Here is an 18,519-nt window from a genome sequence, read left to right on the forward strand (position 1 = left end):
ATGGTGTCTATTTGTGTCAGAACGGTGTGTGTGTGTGGACTGTGTGTGTGGGAGGACGGTGTGTTTGTGTCTGTGTGTTGTGTCTGTGTAACAAACGTGGATGGAAGGAATGGAAACAGCACATGGATAAGCTGGGAGAGTTACGGGAGCAGGTTGTGACTTGCTCAACCATGGGAAACTTTGAGCTGAGTAAATAGTGACTGTTTTCCTGGCTGAAATGCTGGTGTGTGTGTGTGAGTGAGTGAGAGATCAGCCAAGGTAGAATACTGAGGGCGTGAGAGCGATGTCTCCATTCAGAAGTTAACACCTGTGTCACTCCCACACCTCAATGGACTACACTGCAGTCTCTACACTGACATCGCTTATATCCCTTTTCCCACCAACTGTTTTCCTACTTTTCTTTATATCTGAAAGGTATTGTCAGTATCAAAGCAGAAACTTTTATTTCCTCCAAATGACTAGTAATTTCAGGAAAGTTCTGACTACGGCTTAGTATGAAAAGTAGCCGTAATGCTGAGGCTGCATTGACACGGACTACACTCTTAATCTCTTGATGTTTGCTAGGCAGCGCCTGTTACTACTATCTTCCTGGCAGTTCTAAACTTTGCAAGGCATGGTTTTCTCAAACACAACTAGATGGATCCATGAAGAATTACTGTGGGAATGAATAGCACTGAATGACGAAAATATTGGAACAAAGTAGGCTAATGTATCCACATCACCAACAAACTATCGTGGTAGTGAAGATGGCACGATAATGCCTTTGCCCCCTCAGAAGACTGAAAAGATTTGTCATTGGTCCTCAGATCCTCAAAAAGTTCAACAGCTGCACCATCGAGAGCAACTGGTTGCATCACCGCCTGGTATGGCAACTGCTCGGCATCCGACCACAAGGCGCTACAGAGGGTAGTGCGTACGGCCCAGTACATCACTGGGGCAGAGCTCCCTGCCATCCGGGACCTCTATACCAGGCGGTGTCAGAGGAAGGCCCTAAAGTCACAGACTGTTCTCTCTTCTACCACACAGCAAGCAGTACTGGAACGCCAAATCAATGTCCTAAAGGCTTCTTAACAGCTTCTACCCTCAAGCCATGAGACTGCTAAACAGTTAATCAGATGGCCACCCAGACTATTTACATTGACCCCTTTTTTACACTGCTGCTTCTCTATATATAGTCAGTAATAACTCAACCTACATGTACATATGACCTCAATTACCTCAACTAACCTGTACCCACGCACATTGACTCTATACCGGTACCCACTGTATATAGCCCCGTTATTGTTATTTTATTGTAACTTTTTTTAAACTTTAGTTTATTTAGCAGATATTTTCTTACTCTGCATTGTTGGTTTAGGACTTGTAAGTAAGCACTTCACTAAGGTTGTATTCGGCGCATGTGCCAAATACATTTTTTATTGGATTTAATGCAATTGAATGAATGTATCAAATTGTTGCTTACTGAAACTCCCAGTCATCCAATCGTTGTAATACAATAGCCTATCCGCGTGTGGTCAACTAGACTATCACCGTTTTGATTGGGTCAGCGCTGCTTTGAGACCAGCGTTGGGACTCTTGATAAATCAATGTCAGATCTTTGTTTTCACTGAATCTCCATTTGGATATTGGGTAGACTACAATTAGGCTGTAGACATGTTAGCTAAGTTGAGCTGAATGCTGCTCATTATCATCTTGTCTGGTTGACTCATTTATTAGTAGTGATCAGAACATTTTGCCAGGATGTTATGTAGTTTAACAAGGGGATTATTTGGCTCTTCAGTCGTTTAGTAGCCAAGGCTTACTCCCGATCAAAATCCTGTGACTTCACTGACTTGTCTTATAATCAATCAATGTGATTTTCTTTCACTAAATCTGTCTGTATAGGCTATTTGGTTCATCTGTTTCTGGCTGGGCAAATAAGTGGAGCCGGTATGGCAAAACTATTAATTTGCTCATCTATCACTGATCATAAACATTTAGCATGCAACAATGTAGCCTAAAATCAAAAGTAGGCCTTTCATTTTGATCGATCTCATGTAGGCAACTCTAAAAGCCAGAGGTTGTGAAATATGAGCACGAGACATGCTTTTGAAAATAAAGATTGCTATTATTTTCTATCGGTGTCATGATGAAGATGAGACCCTCTGTCTGCTCCCTAACATAGTGGAGTGAGGGTAGGAAAGAGATTAAACATGGGTAAAAACAACATGGGCTTGGGCTCGATTTCAAAATATCATTTTTATTTTTTTTGAGTTTCCACACGTTTTTGAGTTTCCACACGTTCCTGTGATACAAGTTGTATAGGAAGAATTTATTGTATTTTTATTCTGTTATATTCCACTATAGTTTTACTATAATGTACACTGAGTATTCCTAACATCAGGAATACTAATATTGAGTTGCACCCCCCCATTTTGCCCTCAGAAGAGCCTCAATTCATTGTAGAACAGACTCTACAAAGCGTTCCACAGGGATGCTGGCCCATGTTGACTCCAATGCTTCCCACAGTTGTGTCAAGTTGGCTGGATGTCCTTTGGGTGGTGGACCATTCTTGATACACACAGGAAACTGTTGGAGCGTGAAAAACCCAGCACCGTTGCAGTTCTTGACACAATCAAACCGGTGTGACTGGCACCTACTACCATACCCCGTTCAAAGGCACTTAAATCGACCGATTTTTACCTTGTCAGCTCGGGGATTCTATCTAGCAACCTTTTGGTTACTGGCCCAGTGCTCTAACCACTAGGCTACCTGCCGCTCCGGTATAAGGCACTTCATCTCAGTGCTCTAGATGGGGTCACTACAGACCCTGGTTCGATCCCGGGCTGTATCACAACCGGCCGTGATTGGGAGTCCCATAGGGTGGCGCACATTTGGTCCAGCGTCGTCCGAGTTAGGGTTTGGCTGGGGTAGGCAGTCATTATAAATACTAATTATTTCTTAACTGACTTGCTTAGTTAAATAAAGGCTAAATAAATAGACCGCTGTGCCACCTGGGAGCCCATCATATCATTTACACACGTTATACACATCATTATACATGTTATTAAGGTGTTGTCCACAGAGGACAGGAACTGAGCTGGCTGGTATTCATTAGGCACCAAGCCGGGGAGGGAATACCTGAACTTTTGCAATGAGAAACGGTCATTTTCATTTTCGTTGCTCCACTTTCCCCTAATGAATACAACCCTGTTTTCACTCTACTGACTGTCTGTTGATTTACAGCCCCCTTCTTTACGTGGTGTTGTTGTACAGGGGTGGAGTTCAGGTGTATGTACAGGGCGTTTAGCACCAGTGTGCTGCCAGGGGGGTTGGAGACAGGAGAACTAGAGAACACAAAAGCACCAAGGACGTGTGAATTCTACCCAGGCGTCAACGCTGTCTCCACAGTTCCTCTCCATCCCCTGGGTGGGGGGTGAGGTGTGTGTTGTGTGTGTGTGAGAGAATGGGCTGTGGGGTAGACACTGGTTGACTCTCGTCTGCTGTCTGGTGTGTGGGTGCTGCGGAAATGCCTGATGGTCTTCACAACATCACACAAAATGCCTTACCTTGGAGAGGAAGGTTTACACAGGCTCTCTTTTTGGCTAGCAGATGTTTTTATTCAAAGTGACTTACAGTTGACACAGCTACATTTATTCAGTACATGTGGTGTTGCCAGCTCCATGCTTCATTCATGTCTCTTGTGAATACCATGCCGATGTAATACAGTAGATAAATATGGACTTTTCTTTCTGTATTTCAAGGTGTGTTGGATGGCTGGGCGTGTAATGTCGTCCGCATGCCTCCGATCCGAAACCGTTTGGAACAGTTCTTGCATTATATTGTGACTAAATTGTATGACGTTTTATTTAGTTTTGGTGTTCGTTAAGGGTTTGTGCTGTACCTAACAGCTTAGTTAGATGTCAAATTGCGCGACCTATTTTTATATTTAACCTTTATTTAACTAGGCAGGTTAGTTAAGAACAAATTCTTATTTACAATGATGGCCTAGGAACAGTGTGTTAACTGCCTTGTTCAGGGGCAGAATGACACATTTTTACCTTGTCAGCTCGGGGATTCGATCTAGCAACCTTTCCGTTACTGGCACAAAGCTCTAACCACTAGGCTACCTGCCGACTAAGATCTCTGCAAAAACGTCACAATTAATGACAGATTTCTTGAGCTGTCTTACATTCATTCTGACTTTTGAGGAGGTGTACATCGGCTACGGAGTCTCAAAATGGACAAACTATTGAAGCTAAGGTCTTTTAAGGGAGTATGATCGAAACACTCATTGGGTTCTCGGCTAGGCGTCAGCCGAACCGAAGCATGCGGAAGCCTTAACAGTGACCAGGATCTTTATGTATTTCAAGGTGTGTAACAGTGACCAGTACCTGAAGATGCCTAGAGAAAACATGACACGCCTGCTGAAGGAGAGAGGTACGTTCCCTGTCCCTTCCTCAGACACCTTTTGGTTTCAAAGGTGAGACATTTAATTTAGAAAAGTAAATGAATGGAGTTCTTCCTGCGGGACAAATATTTTCTATTCAGTGAGTTTTCTATTCCTCTCTGCAGGGTTTCTACAACAACAGCAGCAGGCTCCTGTTCCACCAGAGGGTGAAACCTGGGACGACCCCCCTTCCCCGGCCCCATTCCTGGCCCCAGGGGCCCCCAGGTACTCACCTCATTGTCGCTGGGCCCCTCTGTCAGACCTGGACTCCTCCACCCTCACCTTCCCTAGGGGAGCGGTGTTACAGCTGCACACCGTGCCCCCCGGCCTGCTACCCAGGATACCCTTCTTCTTTATCTGCACCGGCTGTGGCAAGATCTTCTGGGAGGGCTCCCACTTCAGCAGGGTCTTGTCACAGTTTCAGGAAGTGTTGTGTATCACTGAGGATACTGAAGATACTCTGAGTTTTTCAACCCAACAGGACCGACCCCTAACCTCTGACCGCTAATCTCTGTCCATCTTGCAGGGATCAAAATGGCCGCTGACTGAATTAGGCCTACTGTACTGATTACTGTCTTCACACACCTATTTTGGTGCTTTTCCATTTCGTCAAACTTTATCTTCCTAGTTTACTACGTCCCGTTCTACAGACTGTTATGTTATTACAATGGAATTAACACAAATTTGACCTTCAAATGTCCTTCCGTTTTGAAGCCATATGTTATTATGAGTTGAAAGACTGGTTTGTCTTTTTATGTGGGAATTGATCTGGTTATGACTGCGGTCTACTGTCTGGGAGTATATGTTTTATGAAGACACAGTACCAGTCAAAAGTTTAGACACATCTACTCATTCAAGGTTTTTTTTTTTTCTACATTGTAGAATAATAGTGAAGACATCAAAACTATGAAATAACACATATGGAATCATGTAGTAACCATAAAAGTGTTAAACAAATAAAAATATATTTTAGATTTAAGATTCTTCAAAGTAGCCATCCTTTGTCTTGATAACAGCTTTGCACAGTTTTGGTATTCTCTCAACCAGCTTCATGAGGAATGCTTTTCCAACAGTCTTGAAGGAGTTCCCACATGCTGAGCACTTGTTGGCTGCTTTTCCTTCACTCTGCGGTCCAACTTATCCCAAACCATCTCAATTGGGTTGAGGTCGGGTGATTGTGGAGGCCAGGTCATCTGATGAAGCACTCCCATCACTCTCCTTGGTTACTACATGATTCCATATGTGTTATTTCAATCGTTTTGATGTCTTCTATTATTCTACATTGTAGAAAATAGTTTTAAAAAATTAAGAAAAACCCTGGAATGGTGTTCTAAAACTTAACTGGTGCGGTATATGTTCTTCATCTTAAACTCGGTTTGATTTTAACTACTTTTCCATAAGTGACAAGGGGCTTCATACTATTCTATATTCTGTGAATCCTGTATTTTATTGTTGATTATGAAATAAGTTGTTTTATAAAAAGGTAACTCTCGTTATCACTGATGGCGTTCCGTATTTCTGTCAATTATTTATTTCATCCTTATCTTAGGATGGTGGTAGACAGGCTTCAACCAGCCTGAGATGAGGTGTAGCCAACATCTTAGTTCGTTTTCTTACTTTTCTTGAATTATTAGCATAACATTTTGGATGTATATGGCTATTATGTGCTGATCTTATTGCTCTATTTCAACAGGAGGTCTTCATTGACTTTTAGGCAATCTAAAGGCAATCTAAAGACTATTTCTCACCTAAGATGTCTGGAGGCACTTCTCATATTGGATGGTGATAGTGGTTTACTTGACTTCACCTCTGGGACTGGTGTTGTAATGTGACCCACCGCTCACCTCTGGGACTGGTGGTGTAATGTGACCCACCTCTGGGACTGGTGGTGTAACGTGACCGACTGCTCACCTCTGGGACTGGTGGTGTAGCGTGACCCACCTCTGGGACTGGGGATGTAGCGTGACCCACCTCTGGGACTGGGGGTGTAGCGTGACCCACCTCTGGGACTGGTGGTGTAATGTGGCCCACCTCTGGGACTGGTGGTGTAGCGTGACCCACCTCTGGGACTGGTGGTGTAGCGTGACCCACCTCTGGGACTGGTGATGTAATGTGACCCACCTCTGGGACTGGTGGTGTAGCGTGACCCACCTCTGGGACTGGTGGTGTAATGTGACCCACCACTGGGACTGGTGGTGTAATGTGACCCACCTCTGGGACTGGTGGTGTAATGTGACCCACCTCTGGGACTGGTAGTGTAATGTGACCCACCACTGGGACTGGTGGTGTAATGTGACCCACCTCTGGGACTGGTGGTGTAATGTGACCCACCACTGGGACTGGTGGTGTAATGTGACCCACCTCTGGGACTGGTGGTGTAATGTGACCCACCTCTGGGACTGGTGGTGTAGCGTGACCCACCTCTGGGACTGGTGGTGTAATGTGACCCACCGCTCAAGGTCACCTGGTAACTCAAACCGTCCCCTGGCCCCCTTTCTGTTTCAGTCCCTGGTCAACAGAGGTGTGAGCTGCTTTATCCTCTATCCGTCCATGCTAAACAAATGAACACAAAGGACCAAACATCAAGATAATAAAGGCTTTTGTTGCTTCAGTTGACGGTTACGGTACTTAGTTTTGTCAAATAAAAGTGCTTATCTGTACATCAACTGTTCTTCTGTGACAGTAGTTCATCAACTGTCAGTCAGAGCAGGTTAAAGGTTAAAGCAACATAAGGAAGAATATTAGAATACACCAGGTGCAATTTGGTTTTTTCTCTTGTCAGTCACACAGTCACTCAATTAGCCATGTCAGCTAAGCATTTGTAGATTGGTAGTTAGTCTAGCCAGCTATCTAAACTTTTAGAAATCATGGCCCAATACCGAACCGTCTCCCAGTCCCTGCAGCTGAAAAACATCCCCACCGCATGATGCTGCCACCACCATGCTTCATTGTAGGGATGGTGCCAGGTTTTCTCCAGACGTGACGCTTGGCATTCACACCAAATAGTTTAATCTTGGTTTCATCAGACCAGAGAATCTTGTTTCTCATGGTCTGAGAGTCTTTAGATGCCTTTTGGCTAAACTCCAAGTGGCTGTCATGTGCTTTTTTACTGAGGAGTGGCTTCTGTCTGGCCACTCTACCATAGAGGCCTGATTGGTGGAGTGCTGCTGAGATGGTTGTCCTTCTGGAAGGACCTCATGGCTTGGTTTTTGCTCTGACATGCACTGTCAACTGTGGGACCTTATATAGACAGGTGTGTGCCTTTCCAAATCATGTCTAATCAATTTAATTTACAACAGGTGGACTCCAATCAAGTTGTAGAAACATCTCAACGATGATCAATGAAAACAGGATGCATCTGAGCTCAATGTTGAGTCTCAAATCAAATCAAATTTTATTTGTCACATACACATGGTTAGCAGATGTTAATGCGAGTGTAGCGAAATGCTTGTGCTTCTAGTTCCGACAATGCAGTAATAACCAACAAGTAATCTAACTAACAATTCCAAAACTACTGTCTTATACACACAAGTGTAAAGGGATAAAGAATATGTAAATAAAGACATATGAATGAGTGATGGTACAGAGCGGCATAGGCAAGATACAGTAGATGGTATCGAGTACAGTATATACATATGAGAGGAGTATGTAAACAAAGTGGCATAGTTAAAGTGGCTAGTGATACATGTATTACATAAAGATGCAGTAGATGATATAGAGTACAGTATATACGTATACATATGAGATTAATAATGTAGGGTATGTAAACATATTAGGTAGCATTGTTTAAAGTGGCTAGTGATATATTTTACATCATTTCCCATCAATTCCCATTATTAAAGTGGCTGGAGTTGAGTCAGTGTGTTGGCAGCAGCCACTCAATGTTAGTGGTGGCTGTTTAACAGTCTGATGGCCTTGAGATAGAAGCTGTTTTTCAGTCTCTCGGTCCCAGCTTTGATGCACCTGTACTGACCTCGCCTTCTGGATGATAGTGGGGTGAACAGGCAGTGGCTCAGGTGGTTGTTGTCCTTGATGATCTTTATGGCCTTCCTGTAACATCGGGTGGTGTAGGTGTCCTGGAGGGCAGGTAGTTTGCCCCCGGTGATGCGTTGTGCAGACCTCACTACCCTCTGGAGAGCCTTACGGTTGTGGGCGGAGCAGTTGCCGTACCAGGCGGTGATACAGCCCGACAGGATGCTCTCGATTGTGCATCTGTAGAAGTTTGTGAGTGCTTTTGGTGACAAGCCGAATTTCTTCAGCCTCCTGAGGTTGAAGAGGCGCTGCTGCGCCTTCTTCACGATGCTGTCTGTGTGGGTGGCCCAATTCAGTTTGTCTGTGATGTGTACGCCGAGGAACTTAAAACTTGCTACCCTCTCCACTACTGTTCCATTGATGTGGATAGGGGGGTGTTCCCTCTGCTGTTTCCTGAAGTCCACAATCATCTCCTTAGTTTTGTTGACGTTGAATGTGAGGTTATTTTCCTGACACCACACTCCGAGGGCCCTCACCTCCTCCCTGTAGGCCGTCTCGTCGTTGTTGGTAATCAAGCCTACCACTGTTGTGTCAGGAAGTGCAGTACCCAGTTGCACAGGGCGGGGTCGAGACCCAGGGTCTCGAGCTTGATGACGAGCTTGGAGGGTACTATGGTGTTAAATGCCGAGCTGTAGTCGATGAACAGCATTCTCACACAGGTATTCCTCTTGTCCAGATGGGTTAGGGCAGTGTGCAGTGTGGTTGAGATTGCATCGTCTGTGGACCTATTTGGGCAGTAAGCAAATTGGAGTGGGTCTAGGGTGTCAGGTAGGGTGGAGATGATATGGTCCTTGACTAGTCTCTCAAAGCACTTCATGATGACGGAAGTGAGTGCTACAGGGCGGTAGTCTCATAGCAAAGGGTCTGAATACTTGTGTAAATAGGTCCAGTACATCACTGGGACCGAGCTCCCTGCCATCCAGGACCTCTATACCAGGCGGTGGGAAAAGAAGGCCCGGAAAATTGTTAAAGACCCCAACCACCCAAGTCGTAGACTATTTTCTCTACTGCCGCATGGCAAGAGGTACCGGGGCATCAAGTCTGACACCAACAGGCTCTTGAACAGCTTCTACCGCCAAGCAATAAGACTGCTGAATAGCTAACAAAATAGCTACACAGACTGAGTTTACCTTGTACCTTTTATTTAAATTGTTTCACTGTCTCTATGCACACTCACAGGGCCATACACACACTGACACTCCAACACACAAACACTCAGTCCATAATTTGCTTACACACACATAATATGAACATACATTTATACTGACTCTACATACACACACCCACTCGCATACAAGCTGCTTATATCCCGTTGCCTAGTCCCCTTACCTCCACTTCAGTATCCCTGCACATTGTAAATATGGTATTGGAACGGACTTTAAAAATATATTTCCTGTATATAGTATGCTTACTTATGTAATATTTATTTTTATTTATTTATTTTTTCTTTTAATACATTATTATTGATTATTGCATTGTTGGGTTCTGAGATTGCAAGAAAGGCATTTCACTGTACTTGTGCATGTGACATTAAAACTTGAAACTGTTGCTTGGCAATTTGCCCGAAAAATGTGATCTCTCTGTATGGCTGAGGGAGCCTCTGTCTGTAGAGAGAAAAAAATGTGATATCTCTGTATGGCTGGGGGAGCCTCCGTCTGTAGAGAGAAAAAAATGATTTAGGTCAATTCGCGTTTTGTTGCAAGGGAAAGAAGACTGGATAATCTATCATCTAAAACGGAAGTGCATGGTGCGTTCTCAAGGTTTCCCCGAATTGTTCTGTGCTCAATTCAGTCTACGTTTAACTTTGAAGGTATAATTTTGTTTAAGCATGTTTCAATGAACCCTGAATAGTAGGTTAGTATTTGAAGTATTTAGCACCACTATTTTTTTCTCCAGCCCTCCTGAAATAAACTACCCCGCCTGGCAGTCCCTGTCCGGTTGCAGGGTCTATCTATCCCTGGCCGCGCTGCGTATAGAAAGAAGCTGCCTGCTCGCAATTTTTTTGCTGCACTGTTATTTGATCCTCGCTCTTTCTTTGCTGGGAAGAAAAACTCGCCTCTTTCCCACGCTCCTTAAACACGTGGTGCTGTAATGAATTGGCTTCTGAAGCCCCTCCCTCCATTGAACCGTCACAGCCCGCTCCACAGAATCCCTGTGCTCTGAGTCAGTGGCGGTTAGGGGCTCCTCCCGTCCTGTCTGTTCTGTCGCCCCGGCGCCAAATCTTACATGACGGACTGACTCTCTTCGGTTTCTACACATAATATCAAGTCACGCTTGTGTGTTTTCTCTTCCGTCGATTATAAAAATGATTTTTTTTAAATATATTGTTTATCAGAAATAGAAATAGGATAGATCTGGTATTTATTTCACATAGCTTATTATATACCATTCAGTAACTGTCAATTTAGAAGTTTGAAAAGTAGGATACGCTACTAGGCTAATGTTGTTTTGACTGTTACGAATCGATACCCTCTTGAAATTATGGAGGGCCCCCAAATATGGGAGATTACCGTTGCGCTACCAGCACCAACACATTTGTCACATTCCTCTCACATGTTTGTTTATTGGTCATCCTATTGAGACCGCTGATTCTACTTTGCGTACGGATTGCACGTGGATTTGAGTAGGGTCAAATGCTAAATTTGGAATGATGGTGTGAGGTAAAATGACAAAGATTCCACTCAAGTAGATACCATGCAGACTACGAATAGAACGAATAGTTATATACCTTAGTTATATACCTGTCTAAGCATTTTAGAGACAAAGTTATATTACTCGTTTTTTGGCATCACGATGAAAACATTAATTTGCTTATTTAATAAAAAAAATGTATCCACAATTATTGTTTGAGTGCTTTCGTTTGCTCCTTATACAGAAACCCCCCCCCCCCTTTTTTTTTTAAATGACATACACAACATATCGTTGCTGTCTTTACAAAGGAGCGTAATTACATCCACATGTTAAGGGTGTATTTTGGTTGTATCGAGCAAATGTTTCAAGAGTCTGAATAAGAATATCATTCGGATAAAGCCACAGAAACGAGCAAAGAAAAATCCGAATAAGACCAGTACGTTACGTCACAGGAACTCTGACCAGACACTTTCCTTTGGCCAAAGGCTCCTGCAGGGTTCTGTGCAAATGTTTTCCAACTGGCCTGACACCACTTTTTGATTAGTGGACAGATGTTCCTGAGATGTTTAGGATCTCTGCTGGCTAGTTTGGGGAGCTCTATGACTGTGGGCTATGGTTTTGTATTGTCTAAAGATGCCTATATATCACAGACACTACATGATGCCTACACATCACAGACACTACAAAGTATGATACATTTTCCAAAAGGAGTATGTCAATGTTACTATTTTTGCCTGTATTTTGATATTCCTTCCGTCTCAACAAGAACCAAAGGTCTGCACTTATTGATATGTGATTTCAAAATGCACTTGGTTTCTCTCAGCTATGGTACAAATAAACGGAAATGTGTGCAGACTGATTAACACACACACACACACACACCAGTAAATACCACGTAGGTGTATGATGAAACCATTCAACTGGGGCTTTTCCGTTATGTGAAGTTGTCAGCTAAATTGTTTTCATATTACATACATCATAGATTTACTAACATAGCCAGCAAAGTTATGAGTTTGTTATGTTATTATTTGTAGGCTACTATGTGCATTTACCTTTGTGGTGAGGCTGGTGGTGAGATAAAGTGGTCCTGCGTATCGGATGCATAGGCCTATGTTATTAATCAACAGACTGAGTCATCGCATACGTGCACCAAATGTACATTGGAGTGTACAGTGGAGTGTGTGGGAACCTGAGGACAAACGGAAACTGCTTAACTATGAAAAGACAGGGTGTTTCAAGTATCATACATCGGTCTATAGATAGGACTCCCAGGCTAGTGAAGCCTATACCAAACGGAGCAAAAGGTTCAATTTACCTTGTGTGGTTTCCAGGCCAGCAAGGCGCGACAACAATTTACAATCGCAGCCGTCCGGTTCCCACGGTAGCTATGCTGCGGCTGAACTAGGCTGATGCGTGCCATTCTATGCGCAACGTCACCTCTTTTCACTTGCAAAAGGAAGTCGCACGGGCTTTTGTTATTTGAAGTTCTATTGCTTCTTGTCACTTTAAAACAACTGGAATATCCGCAGATGACATTTAGATGGATTGTAACCGCCAGAGAGGTGTCTCTTCTCTTGGCGTTATTATATGGAGGGAGGCCAAACCAAGCTCGAGTTGTTTTACAGAAGTTTCAGTGGCCATTTGTTTTTCTCTGTCCAATGTATACATCGTTATTGCCAAAAGAGCTAGACTGCAGACAAGTAAATAAGCCAAATATGTTTATTTCCTAAAGTAGGCTCATGCGTATTTTGTCACCATATGTTATATACGACAGGGAAAAACATTATCTGTTTGTGTGAAATGTATAAACCTAACAAAGTTTTAGTTTTTAGTATTTTAGAGTCGTGAGTCTATGGAAGAAGCACATGTTATCTATATTTGGCCACGTTATGTGTACAGTATCAGATCTCTAGCGATCGGCAGTAGCACACAGTTTTATATTCTACACCACTGGTGACAATCCACTGGTGACAATTACAATGTCATTTCATTGTTTCAGAAGAAGTTGGACATCGTTTTTGACATATAGTAGCAAACCACAACTCGGCTTTTCTAGTTTGTCGCGTTTAACGCCGAATGAGCCCGAATTAACATCATGGGACGAAATACGACGCATAACAGGCCCTTTACAGTACAGTATTACTCCTTTGTTTTTTACATTAATATATATATATATACACACATGCTTGTGTGGTTGCACTATTCGTCCGTCGAAATACAACTTCAGATCCGAATAGTTTTTGCAACATGCCCTATGACTCCATGCGCAATAGTCCCGTTAATCCCTTGGATCCGCTGCTCTCCTAAACAACATATTGCTTTTCTGTACAGTTTTTCACGATGTCGTTTATGACTCCTTCAACACCATCCTCCCTTGAGTCACGTCCCTCATGCGAGGGAGTAAAATTGTCAATTTTATAGATGTTTTATTTTATAGATGCCATTTGTTTCCACGAGACCACGCCTTACTCTAAGGTTTCACACTTGTGGACCCTCCCCAAAACGGACCCAGTAGCCAATTACCTCGCTCCATTTCTGCCCATTTCACAAGAGTTGATTCTATGGAATACCATTGTCATGCAAATAAAGGACGCGTAAAATATCCCCCTCGCGCGCACTGCAGAGCAGAGACTCACTGGGATCGCACGAAGGACGCGAAGCACGGGGCACGCGGGGAAGTTCATACTACGTCGTCGCCAGAACCCGTCCAATTGTCACAGGCAAGTAGTACCCACATGTTTTCTATTTTAACCATAACAGTTATCGGGAATTGTATCTCAACCGTATTCTTTAAAGTGTGCATAAAAGTGTTTTTGATGTAGACGTTGGAATGTAACCGTTGGGGAATATTGTTCAGTGCGCTTACGTGGATCCTACCTGTCTCACAGCCACCCTTGCCAGACGAACTGCGGCGGCTCCAGGATCCTGCAGGCAAGAGGGTAAAATCGCAAGAAGAACCAACCTGCCCAGATTCAACTGCATTTTATTCACCTTGTTTGGAGATAACCGTGGCCGTTCTTCCAGAATACCTACAGAAGAAAAGTTTCAACTGTCGCTCTGCTCCATCTCTGCAATATAACATATACTACCTGTTGCTGCTAGTAACAACGGAGGAGAAGAGGGGGAGACTACACCTTGCGACACTTGGATCTCTTATAAACACACTTTGTAGGGAGTTGGATTTCGCAACCTTTAATATTTTGCACACCAAGTGTGTTATTTTGTCTATGTCCATTTTGGGATATTAGTGGTTTTACCATATCTATAGTATACACGTTTTTAAAGTGCCTTACAACTGGTATTAATCCAGTATTTGGGGGGTATTCCAACGCCAGAGACTCCAATCAGTGACTATCAGATAGAAAAGCACAGGATCTATCTCTATATCCCGGTTTCACCATGAGTCAAGGGGATGTATCAACTTGCTCTGCGCCTCAGATCGTATTCCAAGAGGCGGTGAAGCAAGGCAACACAAAGGAACTCCACTCGTTGCTCCAGAACATGACAAACTGCGAATTCAATGTCAACTCCTTCGGGCCCGAAGGACAGACGGCGTTGCATCAGTCAGTCATCGATGGGAATCTCGAACTTGTAAAACTGCTGGTGAAATTCGGAGCCGATATTCGATTGGCGAACAGGGAAGGGTGGAGTGCCTTACACATTGCCGCTTTTGGAGGACATCAAGACATAGTCCTATACCTCATCACTAAGGCAAAGTACTCCTCTGGCGCACGGTGATCTGCTACACTGCTGTCAGGTAAACACACGGAAAGCCAGGCTCTTGTACATTAGCGTTTCGATCTATAGTTGTGCCAAATTATAGCCTACAAAACACAGTAACTTCCCTTCCATCAAAACCAAACGGGGGTCTCTCACTCGTGAGTCAAACGCCACATGGTTCTTGTATCCGCTTCAGCATAAAAAAAACGCCATTTTGGTGGGTTGGTACTAAAGCTTTTTCCTTGAACGTGTATAATAGATTGGGATGTATAAAATAACTAAGCCAGTGTTTGGCTCCCGAGACCTGATTGCAGCCTAGTTTTACGCAGCGATAGACTTTCTATATTTTTTTGTCGCGGTTACATTGAATCACTTCTTTATTGGGCTTCGTATTGAGGTGTCGCCTTATAGCTGCGGTGGTCACACAGGACCCGTTTAAATGATTTTATATACTAAAAGATGGCACTTGTTGCTGTGGCTGCATGCTGGAATATATGAAAGGGAAGAAAAGGTGAACACGGGAAATGAAGGCCATACTATATTTGGCTATTATTTCTTTTTTAAATGATAGGATTTGATCTATTTCAAAGAGCAGCATTATTAGACCTACATATATTACACCCGACCGGCATTTCCAGATGTGTAATCATTGTAACAACTATTGACTTAATGTTGTTAAGTACTTTACACAATAGCTTTACTTTGTTTCTTTATAATAAAAAAGTAGCTAAATGCGCCCTGCCTTCTTCAAGCAGGCTGCTGGCATGTATCAATGTCTTTTCAGGCCAGTGCGACCGCAGTGTCAATGGTTGATGTGATATAAACCGCTGCTTTCGCTTTGTATCAAAACGTCAGGAAAGTGGCATTTGGAATTCACTTTAATCTCCTTTCAGTATTTTAACGAACAACACCCTGGTCATCACTGTGAATACAGGCTGGGTTCTATTTATGAAGGTACATTGACCAGATGCATTTTGAAAACTCTGTGGTTATTCTTTTCAACTCAAATCTGTCACGTTTAAGAATATTTAGGGTGACTTATAAAGCTGCTTCAGACTCTATGCTTATCATAGTATAAACTATCCTACCCCATGTCACAATAAGCCTAAATTTGACCTTGCTAAAGAGAGACTCTTCTTTGTCCCTCATTAACTTCTTGTTTGGTTTTATTTGCCAACTACCTCGACTGTAAAAGTATTCAAAACCATTGGACTCTTGCTCACTCCACAACACTCCAATATGGGGAGTCACACACATCCTTTAGCACAGTGGATCCCAAACATTTTTGGTTACTGTACCTGAAGTACCCCCTCAGGTGCATTTTACCAGTAGGCCTATGGTCTGATGAGTCTTCTCAAGTACCCCCTGTTGATAGGCCACCCCCAGGGGTCCTAGTACCCCCCCCCCTAGTTGGAAACCACTGATCTAGCCTATCCCCAAGCCTGCCTATAGGCCAAAATAATGCTCATACCCACACAGACATTTTAAGTAATAGCTATTTTAGCAGTAGGCACCAAGCCAATGTTATTTAACCCAGTGATATAGGCTAGGAGACAACTATGGTGTTTCTTCTGCAAAGCAATAATGTCTATTTCATATTAATCAAGCCCGTTTCTTATCTTCATCTGGGATGAATTTATTTCCCACACTACAACCAAACTTTAATCTGACAAGCAAAGCATTTAATTTTTTTTGCCTTTCTGTAAAGGTATGGTTGCAAACACACATTGCCTTTTTTTTGTTTTATACATTATATAGTCGTTCTGTTTGAAGTTTCTATTTAGTCACAAAAATTGCATTTTATTGCCTGATTTATTAATGCAGGGAGTTTTATTGCACAAAATGCAGAGCCTTTTACGCCCCCTGGTGCCTGTCCGGGTAACTGCAGGAGTTGAGGCTTAGAAATAGTTACTACTGAGCAGGAGTAAAACATTTTATTACTCATGTTATGATGACTAACATCTACATGACTATTGCAGGATATATATATAAAACAAATGGTTTAAACTGCCTGCTGCATTTTGAAAGTCATGGCACCCTAATGTTTGTTTCAATGCTGCTTGTATGTTTTATATTAGATTTTACTCAATGGCCAACAGTAAGTGAAAGAAAAATATCTGATAGCATCACAGTCATTCAATGAAAATCCCTGTGTGTCTGTCTGTCTGTGTGTGTGTGAGAGAGAGTGCACATGCGTGCAGGAATGAATGTGTGTATGTCTGTGTGTGCTGCATTCATCTGACTGTTGTGTCCTGAGTGAGTTGAGCTGTGTTCCCCTGGCCTGTGTGTGGCCTGCTCCTCTCCTCGAGTGTGTGGCTTTATGTTGCTACCTGGGGGTCTTCCCTCCCTACAGTAAGGAGAGACACAAGGGATGAAGGACTGTCCTTCCATGTACCTGGAAAAGCAAACTAAATGGATTAGAAAGAAACATCAAGGAATAGATTGGTTTTAGTGGAACAAAAAAATATGCATCGCTTGTCTTAAACTTGATATTTTTTATATATATATATTTTAAATATTGCACTGACTGTTGTTGATTAAGTTGACTTTTTATCAAGTCAAATTGTATTGTTTTTCCGAATAGAAAAAAAAAGGAACACAACAAAATGCTATTGTATAAAAACAACTCCAGGTTGTAATGTTTTGTGTGTTAACTTTGTGAAACATTGTGTTAAGGCAAAGATTGTTTGAATCTTTGTGATCGGGTATGTGTTTATATACAGTACCAGACAAACGTTTGGACACCTACTCATTCAAGGGTAGGTATAACAAATAAAGAGAAACCCTGGAGTGAGTGGGTGGGTCCTGACTTTTGACTGGTACTGTTTATATATAATATGCTGAAATATCTTGGAGCACTTTCTTTTCTGAAGTGCTGTCCTCCTCCTGTTGTTATGAAAGGGGAAAAATACATTTGATGGTAAGATCATTGTTACAAAAAAAATTGCACAGTGTATGGTTGTTCTACTCAAGTGTCATAACATTTATGGCCCGAGAGAGGACGACTGGATAGGTGTAAATGAGAGAAAGTGCTGACGTTTAAATAAATAAATTGGGCCGGGGCGTGTTCTGTTTTCGTTTTGCTTTTTTTCGAGCGAAACAAAAACAAATGTCTGAGTTTAATGAGTGATGCTGAAGTTCCATCGTGTTTTGATTTTGGGTTTTCTTGTTTGTGTTCTGTATTTTGTTTTTGAACGTTTGTAACACTGTGATCATGATGTGTGTTGAGAAAATGAGTGCTGTAATATTTTTGTACGTTTGTGTACAAGCCAGTAAAAAAAATCTTTAAACTCTGTGTGTCTATGCATGTTTCTTTTTCCCTACCCCCAGGCAGTCCCAGCCCCCGTTACCCATAGAGAAGAATAGTGACGGGCACATACCCCTCCTCTCTCCTGTTCTCCCAGGCTAGCCCAGATCCCCTCTTCCCCCTCTCCCAGGCCATCCGGATCCCCTCTTCCCCCTCTCCCAGGCCATCCGGATCCCCATTCTCCCAGGCTAGCCCAGATCCCCTCCCCCCTCTCCCAGGCCATCCGGATCCCCATTCTCCCAGGCTAGCCCAGATCCCCTCCCCCCTCTCCCAGGCCATCCGGATCCCCATTCTCCCAGGCCATCCGGATCCCCTCTTCCCCCTCTCCCAGGCCATCCGGATCCCCATTCTCCCAGGCTAGCCCAGATCCCCTCCCCCCTCTCCCAGGCCATCCGGATCC

At 43.1% G+C, this 18,519-nt stretch overlaps 2 protein-coding genes across 2 annotated transcripts in view; both read left to right on the forward strand.

Annotated features, from left to right (window-relative positions):
- exd3 (exonuclease 3'-5' domain containing 3) overlaps window positions 1-5,937 on the forward strand; it is a 65,413-nt gene extending 59,476 nt beyond the window's left edge. The window contains exons 20-21 of the mRNA XM_021622662.3: window positions 4,353-4,419; window positions 4,555-5,937. Coding sequence (XP_021478337.1) covers window positions 4,353-4,419; window positions 4,555-4,937 — 450 coding nt within the window. The 3' untranslated portion in view covers window positions 4,938-5,937. The remainder of the gene's footprint in view (window positions 1-4,352; window positions 4,420-4,554) is intronic.
- An 8,423-nt stretch (window positions 5,938-14,360) lies between these two features.
- LOC110536980 (notch-regulated ankyrin repeat-containing protein A) lies at window positions 14,361-18,102 on the forward strand. Its single transcript, XM_021622664.3, has one exon. The coding sequence runs from the start codon at window positions 14,492-14,494 to the stop codon at window positions 14,828-14,830; it is 339 nt and encodes a 112-aa protein (XP_021478339.1). The 5' UTR covers window positions 14,361-14,491; the 3' UTR covers window positions 14,831-18,102.
- Window positions 18,103-18,519: the final 417 nt, after the last annotated feature.

The sequence above is a fragment of the Oncorhynchus mykiss genome, chromosome 12 (assembly GCF_057628025.1).
Source record: "Oncorhynchus mykiss isolate SJ-2025 chromosome 12, ASM5762802v1, whole genome shotgun sequence".
Taxonomy (NCBI): Eukaryota; Metazoa; Chordata; class Actinopteri; order Salmoniformes; family Salmonidae; genus Oncorhynchus; species Oncorhynchus mykiss.